The sequence below is a fragment of the Hetaerina americana genome, unplaced genomic scaffold (assembly GCF_022747635.1).
Source record: "Hetaerina americana unplaced genomic scaffold, ioHetAmer1.1.p SCAF_2, whole genome shotgun sequence".
NCBI classification, from domain to species: Eukaryota; Metazoa; Arthropoda; class Insecta; order Odonata; family Calopterygidae; genus Hetaerina; species Hetaerina americana.
Genome location: NW_027286763.1, coordinates 22,053,751 through 22,067,561, shown reverse-complemented (window position 1 = coordinate 22,067,561; position 13,811 = coordinate 22,053,751). Strand labels below are relative to the sequence as shown.

Here is a 13,811-nt window from a genome sequence, read left to right as displayed (position 1 = left end):
ACGACTAAATTGAATAAATAATTTATTTTCAAGAACAGCGACACATTACATGGTTCCTTCTGAAATATCGTCAAGATTAATCGACACTATATGCCTTCCTGGCACCATCACCAGTCCTAGTACTCGCGGCTCCTCCATACTGCCACCATCTTAACAGAAATCGAAAAATTAAATTGAACATAATTAAAAGTGACCTTTAAACGTGAATCAATTTACACACTTACCTTCGGGTTTTAGGTATTCACTACATGAGCCTAGTATCATGTTACAATTTCGGTCGGTGCACAGAAAAATTCCAATTAACACTCGACCGTCAGTCATTTCAATTTTCATATTTTTATTCAGCCAACTCCTGAGTTTCAATTTACCCGGTGTGTCTGGTTTTAAAGGGGTGACGGGCTGGAATGCAAAACAATTCTTTATAAAAATGCACGGGTTGTTGGACGCCTTACTGATGAATAAAACAATATATAAACCTTTAATTTACGAGTTGGGGCATCAATGTCCTCAGCATTATCTCGTGAATTTTCTGCTTCATTTGGAACTTCTTTGTGCATACCTGCAGCCGTTTCTCTCACTCCTACGTAAACATCAACAACAAATCAGGCAGTCACAAGCATCATTCGGTGAGTTATTTGTATGAACTGATCGGAAGGGGTTGGGACAATCAGTCACGAATCATTCTATTGAACGAGTCTTCAGTGAACGTTTGTGACGGCTGCCTAAATAGAAGTCTTCTCATGACTGAGGAACGAATCGAAGGACTCGGTTAGTTTACAGGCCGAGTGAGTAAAACAAATCTGACAATTATCTGACTGATCCGATCTGCGATGAAACAACACAGGAAGACAGTTAGTTACGTTGCCAATTTGGCGTTTGTTTACGGAGTTAGGAACAAAAAATTAGCACGTTATTTCTTGAATTATTTGATGAATTTGTTATGATTTAATTAATTAAAGCCTTTATTATTTCTACAAAAGCACAAGTTAATTCATTGGATTGTACATAACACAGCGAAAATACAATATTTTAATTATAATATTTGGTAAATTGCTGTGCACGCTGTCAATTAATGAACAGTTAACAAGAACTTAATATTAGATGTTGGAAACAGAAGCACATTGAAATGGCCATGATATGAAGTAGACTTCTATGCTATACAACGATAATTTTTACTTGTCCACTCACTTTGAAAAATACATACTCATTAAAAGATACGGGTTACATAATGGTACACAAAGAGCAAAAAATATGGAAAGAGTCGGTGATGGGGGGATACAGCGTGACCGATTGCTCTTCAGCAATACGGTTTTCCCCTCCCATAGATCGAAGGTTAGGAGCCAGACGAAAGGTAGTCCACGCAGCGTCTGTTCCTCAGTGAGGCGGACGCAAAGGTGAGGTCATTGAGTGCTGGTGTCACGTTAAAACACCATTGAGGAAGGCAACGGGAAACCACCTCAATTATCATTCCCAAGACTATAATGATGGAAAATATTGAGAAACTACTCAATATTTGAAACTACTCGGACTCTGTCGTGCCCGGCAGGGGGAGAGGTACACAAGTCTTCCGCGGTCGTCATCCCACGAAACCCTCGCCAAGGAAAACCGACAGCAGCAGGACATAAGACGCAGGAGAAGAAGATCAAATTAGTTAGAATAGGAACGTGGAATTTTGAGGACAGAAAAATTAGAGAACATAAAGCGAATGATGGAAAGAGGAAATTTAGATATTTTAGATCTATGCGAGGTGAGATGGAAGAATAGCGCGGATTACTGGAGTGATAATTATAGAATAATATACAGCGGCGGGGACGAGAGCCGAAGAGGGGTTGCATTATATTTAATAAAGAGGTAGGGAAAAGCGTAGTCAGCATAGAACAGGAAACGGATAGAATACTACTAGTAGAGAAAAAAGCAGAACCGACGAACTTGGGTATTATTCAGGTATACATGCCACCGAGCAACCATACGGAGGAAGAGGTCGATAGGATATACGATCAGTTAGAGGACATTATCGCGTGTGTTCCTTCAGGGAAACATTTGATAGTGATGGGGGATTGGAATGTGATGATAGACGAAGGATGAGATGCTGATGAGGTGGGGGCCTACGGTTTAGGTACGAGGAATGGCCGCGGGAAAAAAGTAATTGAGTTCTGTAGGAGGTAAGGGTTAGTTATCACCAGCACTATTTTTACACCCCACAAAATACGCAGGTATACATGGAAAATGCCTGGTTACTCAGAAAGGTATCAGTTAGGTTATATTATGATTATGCATATGTTTAGGAACAGTTTGATCAATTCGCACAGCTGACTGGGAACGGATGCGAACTCTGACAACAATTCAGTTGTTATGAAGTGTAGTTTCCGTTTCAAAAAGATAAGGCAGGGGCGGCGGGTTAGAAAATGGAATGTAGAAGCATTAAATGGATTGACAAGGAAGGAGTCCCAGCAGGCTGTAGAGAAAATCATGGATGAGGGTAAAGAGATGAGTACTATCAAAGAAAAATGGGAATATATAAAAAAAGGGATTTCGAAAGCCGTAAAAGAAACTACTGGAACCGTTAATGAGAAAAGGGCAAAGAAACCATGGATCACGGATGAGATGATTACAAAGATACATGAGAGAAGAAATTGTAGAATTTAAACGCAGAGTTAGGCAAAATGAAGTACAAAGAGCTAAATAAATAATTGAGATGGGCAGCAAAAGAAGCATGGTGGAAAACGCAGTGAGAGGATAATAATAATACTTTATTCATGTTGAAAAATAGTACAACCATATTAAATGTCGTCAATATAAATATTATTTAACACATAAGGATAAGTTCTTAAATGTTATAAAGATTGCCACAAAAGAATTCATTCAATGAGTAAAGTGGGTGAGCAAGTAACCAGGTACCTATATACCCTAAACTTGAAACTCTGGATAGCGTCCGATGTCAACTGAGTAGGCAGATAGTTATACAGTCGTATGTTCATCTTATGAAATGTGTTTTAAGTCGATGACAATCTACAATAAGTAGTATTTAGATTTGATTTACCTCTTGTGGAGTAGTTATGGATGTTAGATCTTAATTGGCAAGTTTCTAGAGTAGCTTTCACGTGAATCTGAGCCTTAAAGATATATAAACTAAATACAGTCATGATTCAATATCTATTGAGCCGATATGGAGAGTTTACGGAGTAAGGGCGAAATTAGTGTGCTATACAGCAAGGTTAAATCACTATTGGGAAGGGAAAAGGGAAGATCTTTGTTAACAGTTAGAGATAAGTTAGGTAAGATAATAGTTGGACCAGGAAAGATCCCAGAGAGATGGAAGGACTATATAGAAGAACTGTATAATCAAGAACTTAGACCAACAAAGTTAGACATAGAAAAGGATCATGACGTAGAGGAAGATACTCGTAGCTTAGGTCCAGGCATACTAGACGATGAGATAGAAAGGGCATCAAGGGAGATGAAATCAAATAAGAATGCGGGGGTGGACAACATTCCCGCCAAACTAATAAAATTTTAGGAAAATGTGGGAGGAATAGTCTATATGGACTGATTCGTAGTATCCATGAGGAAGGAATCTGGCCGGAAGACTTTGTGAGATCAGTTTCCATTCCGAAAAAGATAAAGGCTACATCATGTGAGGACTAAAGAACAATAAGTTTGATATCTCACGCAGCTAGAGTAATTCTCAGGATCATCAACCAAAGGATAGAGAGTAGGGCAAACTAACTAGCCTATTTCAGAAAAAAAGAATATATTGGAGGGATGGGAGCCTCCTCTCTCCGAAAATTATTCATCCCGTATCTTGCTTTGGCGGTTATCCCGACCGAGTTCATCCTTCGTAGTATAAACGATACTGTAAACGACTTTATTGTTTTCTTTGCTACCCCGAGTATTCGAGGTAGCCTGGCCAAAACGACCAAACATAGTTTCTGAAATTCAGATGAGTAAACTCAAGGGGGGTTGGGAAAAATGAACGGGTCTACCCATACACCATGACGGCCTCTCTTAGGGCAAAGTTAAACAGTAATATTATAAAATTATTTAAAACGGGTATGTCAAATTTTTACACTGAAAACGAATGAACGAAAAACCGCCAAAGTAAGCGGGCAGGTGCAAAATTCAGAATTATTTGGCAGACAGCTCGTGGCAATCTGAGTTCGATAGAATAGAAAATTATAATCGTGCGTCATTATATCGTGACCACCTTTCCTAATTCTTACGAATTTCGAACGGACGCCTCACAAGATGCACCCATTATAGTACTCCAGTATTTTTGGAACTAGTTAAACTTTAATGGATACCAACTATTTCATTCGCTCCCATGGCTGCAAAGCTCATTAATTACTGTTACTGGAACTACTAATTAGAGCATATGAACAGGTTTAAATTGTGCCGATAATTTTTATGCCTTATAATGAGGAGATTTTAATTAATATATTTTTATTTAATGCTTATACTCTAAGCTGGTCCAGCATGGTTTCGTCATAAAAAATTACTTCAATGTTGTTAGTATACATCACATGGAAAAAAAGGTTATGTACATTACATAGGGATATTTTTAAAGCAACATTTTAGGTTTTTATTGACGTAATGCAAAAAATTCACCCATAGAGTAAAAAGGTTTAATAAGCAAGATTACACCTGAAATCATTTGAAGGAGATGGTTTCAAATCTGGAGGAAGCATGTTAAAAAATTTGGCTCCTCGCTGGTATAGTCCCTCATCACTCAAAAAAGACGAACTTGCCTCAATATGCATGTCAGGTTTGGTACGTGTATCATGATGATGGATATTTAGGTTTTGTTCGTATGAATGTATGTTATTATAAACAAATTAGATTACATTGTAAACAAAAAGAGCAGCCAGTGGCTTAATTGCAGTTCAATAGGCCTTCCTGATTTAAAAAAATTAGGGCGTGACATATGATCTATCAATGGTGAATTTAGTGTTGAAGAAGTTTTCAAGTAGTAGTTATTTAATTGTGATGTGGACGCCTTAAGTTTCTGTTTTATTCTTTTACTGCATTGGTTGACGTACATAATCTTTCCGAGGAATGATTAAAAGTATGCCTCAAATGAAGAGTGGCAAATGGAATTGTCATAATTTATTGTCACCAAAAAAAAATTCAAAGGTCCAATTATGGGCCGAGCGGCCTCGGTCATTCCTACTTAATGTACCCGCTGTCCGCTTTATTGATAATAATAGGTACTTGTCCTTTGGTATGAAATCCGCAGTGTTCCAAGGTACTTCAAAAGAATTACTCAAGAGAGCGAGTCATTGAGGTGAGGCGTTCTTATTGGCTCGACTCAGTAAATTGAATCCTTCGGCCCACCTCTGGAGCCAATAAAACAAATTAGCAATGAATATTAGAAATATGGGCACAATTCGCTTTCGACAGTGAGTTGTTTAAAACCGTACGTGTATGTGTTAAAGTGCGAATGTTTAACATCCGTAAATGCGTGATTGCATTTTATTGTATGTTTTAGTGTGGCATTATTTATTAGGGCCCAATATGTTATCCTTAAATTTAGGACTTTAGCACCATCTGTGTACAATGGTTGCTTGTTAACAAATACAAATTTTCTTAAATTGTGGTTACGGTAGTTGATAGTAACGCTCAGTGCAAGCAGTATTTATTCGAAATGGCTCGGCAAGATCTTGAATCTCGGCGAAGCACTGCAGCACAGTTTTTTATGGAAGAAGAAATGGAAGACAATGAGTCTTCTGATAGTAGAGTAATTATTTTGGTTTTAAGTCGTATCGTTTATGATTTTTGTGAAGGTTTGTCAAGTGAACGTGATTGTAATAGTTTTTCATTGTTATATCTAGATCGTTGATCTCCTGAACCAAGCAGCCGTCGCGACGGATTCCACTAAAACTGATAATCTTCGCCGTGTTCAAGAAATAATTGTGTACAAAGAGCCCAATCTATTGGACAATTTTCTCGACGAAATGCTAGGATTTCAAAATGACCGGAATGTAGACGTTAGAAAATTCGTAGTCTCTTTTATTGAAGAAGCATGGTTAGTCTATTTTCAATCATTTCCAATTAAATTTTTCTATCTTCGTGGGATGTTTATGTCACCTTGTTGTTGTTTGTATTACCCTTGCTAGATAGTCTTTTAACATTATTTCATTAAAGTGCATTAATTATCAATTTTATTTTATATTTGTTTTAAAGCAAGAAGGACCCTGATGTTCTGCCAAAAGTTGTGGGGAATCTCCAATTATTCCTTCAGGACCCATCTGCTCAGGTTCAGAAAAGGGTTATTCAAGCTGCTACGCACCTTTATCGCACCACATTGTCGTGGTTGGCATGTGCACGTACGGTCACCGATGAAATGGAAAGTACTTGGATAATTCTTTGCCAGATTAAAGCACAGATTGCAAAACAGGTTGATAGCGACAACGATGGGTAAGGTGCAGTTCTCTGTTCTTTCATATGATATTGTATACCATAATAGCTTCTCTTCCTCACTCATTATCTCTATGCATTTGCGCTCATTGCTTTTCTATATGAATGTATTATGAAATATTCGTTTGTGGCAATGTGATTTTATTAAGGGATTTACATATAATCATAGACTTCTATCACTCTCCCATTCAGGGTTCGTTAGTTGCTAGATTCTGTCATAAAGGGTTTTGGGGGCCCAAGAGAGTGTTTGTATAACAAGTTATAAGCACTCAAAGAAACTTAAGAATCCATTCTCATGATTATTTCCTGAAATATCAAACATCTGCATTGAGTGTGGTTAAATAGATAATAATCTCTCACATGTGGCTTCTCCAAAGTGTATCACTTGTCCAACTTGTCAAAAAAAAAAGAAAATGGTTTACAGTCTCTCATCTTAGTTTTAGAATCGCTCTATACTGAATCATCCTACAATGGTTGCTTCACCATTTTAGATAAACATTACAGTTTCAGGTTTAACTTTGTGGAATTCCTTCATTATGAGGGTAAAAAGAAACTTTACACTTCCACAATAAAGATTTAATATTTCATGACCATGGTTTCAATGCTGCACATCATAACCAGGTGGTGATTATGCGCAGCATCGAAACCATGGTCATGAAATATTAAATCTTTATTGTGGAAGTGTACAGTTTCTTTTTGCCATTTTAGATAGCAATAATTTTTGTACATGTGTTACTGTATGTTTTAGTGTTTAAGAACCAATTTTTGAGTTTTTTCTGTACTTAACTGTCCAAGGGTGGTGATTTCTTTGGCATGGGAATTGGAATTTCATGATCACATAGCTGTTTATAGTAACCTCAGTATCTGAAAAAATTTGAGGCCTGACCTGATTTAACCATTTTGCAACTCTTGAGTTGATCCTAATATGTTTGTGGAATTTGAGCTGAAAATCACTTTCTTCATACTAAAATGAAGGCTGAAATTTGGGAAAATATTTTTGAAATTTCAAATTTGGAACCCTAAGTTTTCATAAAGGGGTTTAGAGATGTTTCAATGTTTTGAATGTTCAGAACTACCTACAGGGGGTCTGAAATAAGAAAAAAATTAATTAGAAACTTCCTTGTTTCAGCAGGGGCTCCAAAAAATGTAGATGGTTTTAGTGTAGGTGTTTGGATACTTTTTGGTGTTAAATATCTTCCTCTGGAAGTGGAAGTCACTTCCGCTGGACGTCCCAAATGATGTTCATCATTTATGGTTGTATGGCTACGTTTTAACTCTTATCCAGTCAAACATAGGAACAGTCAAAAACACAGAAACGTATGTGCCATGAACTTCATTCAACTTTGCTTTGATCTCTTTTGTCGTTGAGTGTTTAATTATTATTTACAAAACTCATTCTTTTCCAATTTTCTTTTAAAAAAACCATTTTGTTGATTCAGTCAATAATGGCAATAAAATCACACGACTCTTGTACATGAGCATGATGCACATGCATTAATATGCATTTTACAAAACAAATAGCTGGGGAAAGTTAAAATTTTATTATTTTGCATATTGGTTAATATTCACAAAATAGATCCTTCCAATATTTATATTTGATATTCTAAAGGAAAGATATGAATTTTTCAAAAGGAAATCCCATAGTCAATTCCACCAATATTGGTGTAAGTAATGAGCTTGTTGAGAATGATGTAATACCTGTTAGACATCACTATAACTAATTTGAAAAACCTAAAAAATAGAGAAAAATAGGCTGTGTTGTTTTTAGCGTTACACTTCTCCTATATGTGTTCAATTTAACTTATGGAATGCATATTTGGAGCACGCAGGAAATTATGACGTTCTTCTTTAACTGTGACATCACTATCTATGCATTCATTATTGAAACAGCCTAACATATGATCAACCTGGATTATACTTACCATTGGCTGTGTCCAACCTAACAGTAGAAAATCATCCAACAGTAAAACGATACATTTCTGTGCCTCTCCTAACAAAAACACAAATGGCAGGTTTTCATGTATGTATAAATGTATATAATTTAATGGAGGATATATATATTTATATATTTTGATTGGTACTTGAACCATGAATCATTTTTTTTGTCGACTCAGTTCTTGAAGAATCTGGGCACTTAAATACCTAAACTGCAGATTTCAGTGCAATTCTCGTTTCCTTGATAGCTCTAGTGCTTAGAGCATCTTGCAGGCAAATCAAAAGATCCATGGTTCTCTCAGTCAGGGAAATACCTTTTGTGCTTGTGATCTGCTCGATCCCACCTATCCCACATCTCCAGTGTTAGTCTTTTATATGTGTTCCTATTGCTTTTCCTTATATGTATTTCCATGTGAATGAATGTATATATTTATATAAAATATAAATATATATATATATATATATATATATATATATATATATATATATATATATATATATATATATATATATATATATATATATATATATATATATTTTTTTTTTTTTTTTTTTTTAAGTAATCTACCGGTTAAGGTAGGTTTTTGGACGGACACAACTACCAAACAAATATTTTATTACTCCTAACAAAACACAAAATCAATCATCCTACTCTATATCAGGTCCCTCTTCATCTCTGAGTACTTTCTTCCTCCCTTCATCCCGTCCAACAACCCTATCCTGTTCCTTCCCTTTCCTCTTTTGCCCAACATTCTACCCTCTATCACAGTCTTCAACATCCCACTGCCGGCCAACACCCCCTTCATCCACTTTTCCTGCCTCCATAGGATTGCTCCCAACAAACCCCTCTCTTCGCCCACCATACCAAGTACTTCCTCATTTGTTTTCTTCTCTGTCCATTTCACCTTCTCCATTCTTCTCCACACCCACATTTCAAAAGCCTCCAATCTACGTCTATCCTCCTGCTTCAATGACCACGTTTCCGCTCCGTACATAGCTACGCTCCATATCAAAGTTTTTACGAGTCTTTTCTTAACATCCTTACTCAAAGTCCCCGTCATCAACTCCCCCCTCCTTGTGAAAGCCTCTTTGCCTAGCGCAATTCTTCTTCTTACGTCCCTACTACTTTGACCGTGTTGGTCCAAAACACTACCGAGATACGTAAACTGTTCTACCTGCTCTAGCTTTTGCCCTCCTATTTTAATGTTAAGCTTGGCCTTTTTCTTTCTAGAAAATCGCATACCCTTTGTTTTATTAATATTGATTCTCATCCCATACCTGTCGCACTGAATTTCCAATTCACTAAGCAATGCTTGCAGCCCCTTGGCTGACTGACAAACTAAAGCTTGGTCATCAGCAAACCTAACTGATTTTACGAATTCCCCGCCCACTTTCATTCCTACCTCGAGTTCATCCCATGCCTCTTTGATCATTTCTTCTGCGTACAGGTTGAACAGCAACGGTGATAATGGGCAACCCTGCCTTACACCCCTTCCTAACACTGCCCATCCTGACTCCCCGTTTCCCACCCTCACCTGAGCAGTCTGAGACATGTACAGGTTGCGGATTAGCCTCCTTTCCCTCCAATCTATTCCTATTTTCTGCAATATACTCATTAGTTTTTCCCAATTTACTCTATCAAACGCTTTTTCGAAATCTACGAAACAGGCAAATACCTCCTGGTTGTGTTCTATATTCCTCTCGATTAATAATCTCATTACTGCAATGGCATCACGCGTACCTCTCCCCTTCCTAAACCCAAACTGATCATCCCCTAAGTAATCATTTGCCCTACTCTCTATCCTTTTGTTTATGATCCTGAGAACAACCTTAGCTGCGTGGGATATCAAACTAATTGTCCTATAGTCCTCACATGACGTGGCCTTTACCTTTTTCGGAATAGGAACTAAAACTGATCTCACAAAGTCTTCCGGCCAGATTCCCTCCTCATAAATACTACGGATCAGCCCATATAGCCTGTTCCTCCCATATTTTCCCAAGCATTTCAAAAGTTCCACGGGAATGTTATCTACCCCCACGGCCTTATTTAGTTTCATCTCCCTTAATGCCCTTTCTATCTCATTATCTAGTATGCCTGGACCTAAGCTATCTTCCTCTACGTCATGTTCCTTTTCAATGTCTAACTTTGTTGGTCTAAGCTCTTTACTATACAGTTCTTCTACATATTCCTTCCATCTCTCTTGGATCTTTCCTACGTCAACTATTACCTTACCGGCCTTATCTCTAACTGCTATCGTTGATCTCCCTTTCTTACTTCCCGATAAAGATTTAACTATGCTGTAAAGCGCACAGATTTCCCCCTTCCTCTGCAGACTTTCCATATTCTCGCACTGCGTCTTCCACCATGCTTCCTTTGCTTTATTTGTGGCCCGCCTCAATTTATTGTTCAATTCTTTGTACTTCATTTTGCCTAATTCTGTATTTATATTCTTCCATTTTCGCCGCTCATCCATTTTTGCAATCATCTCATCCGTGATCCATGGTTTACGAGTCCTTTTAGCGTTAACGGTTCCAATAGTGTCTTTTGCCGCTTTAGACAACCCTTTTTTGATACATTCCCATTTTTCTTCAATAGTACTTAGCTCTTTACCGTCCTCCATGATTTTCTCTACCGCCTGTTTGTATTCCTTTCTTTTCAACCCATTTAATGCTTCTACATTCCATTTTCTAACTCGCCGCCCCTGCCTTATCTTTTTAAAACGTACGCTACATTTCATAACAACTAAATTGTGGTCTGAGTCCGCATCCGCTCCCGGGAAGCTGTGGGAATTTATCACACTGTTCCTAAACCTGTGTCTAACCAGGATATAATCTAGCTGATATCTTCCCGAGTCACCTGGCATTTTCCATGTATACCTGCGTCTTTTGTGGTGTCTGAACCAAGTGTTGGTGATAACTAAGCCCTGTCTCCTGCAGAACTCAACTGCTTTCTCCCCGCGGTCATTCCTCGTGCCTAAACCGTAGTCCCCCACCTCATCACCATCTCTTCCTTCGCCTACTGTCGCATTCCAATCCCCCATCACTATCAAATGTTTCCCTGCAGGAACACATGCAATCATGTCTTCTAACTGATCGTATATCCTATCGACCTCTTCTTCCTTATGGTTGCTCGGTGGCATGTATACCTGGATAATAACTAAGTTCGTCGGTTCTGCTTTTATCTCCACTAGTAGTATTCTATCCGTTACCTGCTCTATGTTGACTACGCTTCTTCCTACCTCTTCATTTAATACTATGGCAACCCCTCGTTGGCTCTCGTCCCCACCGCTGTATATTATTCTATACTTATCACTCCAGTAATCCCCGCTATCTTTCCATCTCACCTCGCATAGACCTAAAATATCTATATTTCCCCTTTCCATCTCTCGCTTAACATTCTCCAATTTCCCCGTCCTCATCATTGTCCTAACATTCCACGTTCCTATTCTAACTAATTTGGTCTTCTTCTCCTGCGTCTTCTGTCCTGCTGCTGCTGGTTTTCCCTTGCAAGGGTTTCGTGGGATGACGACCGCGGAAGCCTTGCCTCCCCCGCTGCCGGGCACGACACACGGCCGATTGGGCCGAGCCCCGTGGTTGCCAGGACTCAAAATATCTCTATTGTCCATCATATTTTTCTAGGGAATGATAATTGAGGTGGTTTCCCGTTGCCTTCCTCAATAGTGTTTTTAACGTGACACCATCACTTACTGGCCGCCCCACTGGGGTCAGACATATATATATATATATATATATATATATATATATATATATATATATATATATATATATATATATATATATATATATATATATATATATGTATATATATATATATATATATATATGTATATATAATATAATATTTATTTTGGGAGTTGTGTCCATCCAAAACCTACCCTAATCATTAGGTTACCTGTAATAATGCATGCATACATATATATATATATATATATCTATATATATATCTGTATGTATGTCTGTATTTTGATAATTATATATATATATGTATATAATATGTATATGTATATATATATATATATATATATATATATATATATATATATATATATATATATATATACATTCAAACACGAAATCCCGCCAAACGGCGAATAAATACTAAGGAAAAGGGATAGGAACCGTCCTTTATACGTGTTCCTATCCCTTTTCCTTATATATGTTTCTGTATATATGAGTATATATATATATATATATATATATATATATATATATATATATATAGTACAATACACAGTAACACATAATATAGAAACACAAAAAAAGAGAACACTCACACGTATTTTCTTGATATTTCGACGGAAACAATCCGTCTTCCTCTGAAGATGTAGAAGTAAGGATGTAGAAGTAAGTAGATTACTTCTACATCTTCAGAGGAAGACGGATTGTTTCCGTCGAAATATCAAGAAAATACGTGTGAGTGTTCTCTTTTTTTGTGTTTCTATATTATGTGTTACTGTGTATTGTACTATTCGGCACTTCCGTGTTACGTCTATGAAAGCATATACTATATATATATATATCTGTATGTATGTCTGTATTTTGATAATTATATATATATGTATATAATATATATATATATGTATATAATATATATATGTATATAATATGTATATGTATATATATATATATATATATATATATATATATATATATATATATATATATATATATATATAAAAGAGGTCTCTTTTGTGTGTTTCTGTGTTTTTGTCTGTGCCCACTAGTGCTAAGTGTTGTTCATTATATATATATTTATAATATATATATGTATATATATATATATACACACACACGTTTGAATGTGTATTTGGCCAATGTGGCTCATCTCTTTCTTCTGGCTATATCACTTGCTAACAAAACAATCAATGCTATTTTTCTTAATTGTAGGATAAGGACATTGTCTGTGAAATTTTTGGAATCTGTTGTTCTTCTTCAAACCTATCCAGAAGAAGATAGCATGCGTCGGGAAAATGACTTCTCCTTAGAAGATATTCCTCTCACATTAAAGATTGCTCGTCGCAGAAAATTGGAAGAAGAAGCAAAGTAATTGATTTCTCTTATATTTTGATTGAAATGTATATTTTGAATTGTTGAATAATTACAGGGTGTTTCAGAATCAATATCGGGGTCTCATGAAAATGTAGTGTTTATTACATTTAATTTACAAGTATAAATTATACATCAAATGAAAGTTAAACTCGAACAGTTTTTCCTACAAGTGTTCATTGTGAGCACCATTTGTTGCATAGCACACATTAGATCGGTGTGTGAGTTCTTCTTAAACCTTGAGCATTGTCAGTCAGGAGTAATTGTTACAGCAACTGTTTAAATCCTTTTGTTCAAGTCGGGGAGCCCATCTGGTAGTGGAGGCATATACACACGTTCCTTTTTGCACCTCCAATGGTAAAAATCACATGGCATGAGATCAGGTGAGCGAGGAG

The 13,811-nt window shown here is 36.8% G+C and overlaps 2 protein-coding genes across 2 annotated transcripts in view; one reads left to right on the top strand and one right to left on the bottom strand.

Moving 5' to 3' along the window:
• Positions 1–5: 5 nt before the first annotated feature.
• Positions 6–730, bottom strand: Sbat (LSMD1 domain-containing protein Sbat). Its single transcript, XM_071585814.1, has 3 exons — positions 477–730; positions 225–399; positions 6–149 (listed from the first exon to the last, which is right to left on the bottom strand). The coding sequence occupies exons 1-3, from the start codon at positions 555–557 to the stop codon at positions 46–48; spliced, it is 360 nt and encodes a 119-aa protein (XP_071441915.1). The 5' UTR covers positions 558–730; the 3' UTR covers positions 6–45.
• A 4,695-nt stretch (positions 731–5,425) lies between these two features.
• The window catches only part of LOC139688315 (symplekin-like), a 48,111-nt gene continuing 39,725 nt past the window's right edge, over positions 5,426–13,811 (top strand). Inside the window, exons 1-4 of the mRNA XM_071585813.1 lie at positions 5,426–5,734; positions 5,829–6,022; positions 6,181–6,414; positions 13,258–13,413. Coding sequence (XP_071441914.1) covers positions 5,642–5,734; positions 5,829–6,022; positions 6,181–6,414; positions 13,258–13,413 — 677 coding nt within the window. The 5' untranslated portion in view covers positions 5,426–5,641. The remainder of the gene's footprint in view (positions 5,735–5,828; positions 6,023–6,180; positions 6,415–13,257; positions 13,414–13,811) is intronic.

Coding starts and splice junctions, on each gene's coding strand:
- Sbat (XM_071585814.1), bottom strand. CDS start 557: ATGCACAAAGAAGTTCCAAATGAAGCAGAAAATTCACGAGATAATGCT. Junction 400..476: donor CCCCAACTCGTAAATTAAAG/GTTTATATATTG, acceptor TTTGCATTCCAG/CCCGTCACCCCTTTAAAACC. Junction 150..224: donor TGAATACCTAAAACCCGAAG/GTAAGTGTGTAA, acceptor ATTTCTGTTAAG/ATGGTGGCAGTATGGAGGAG.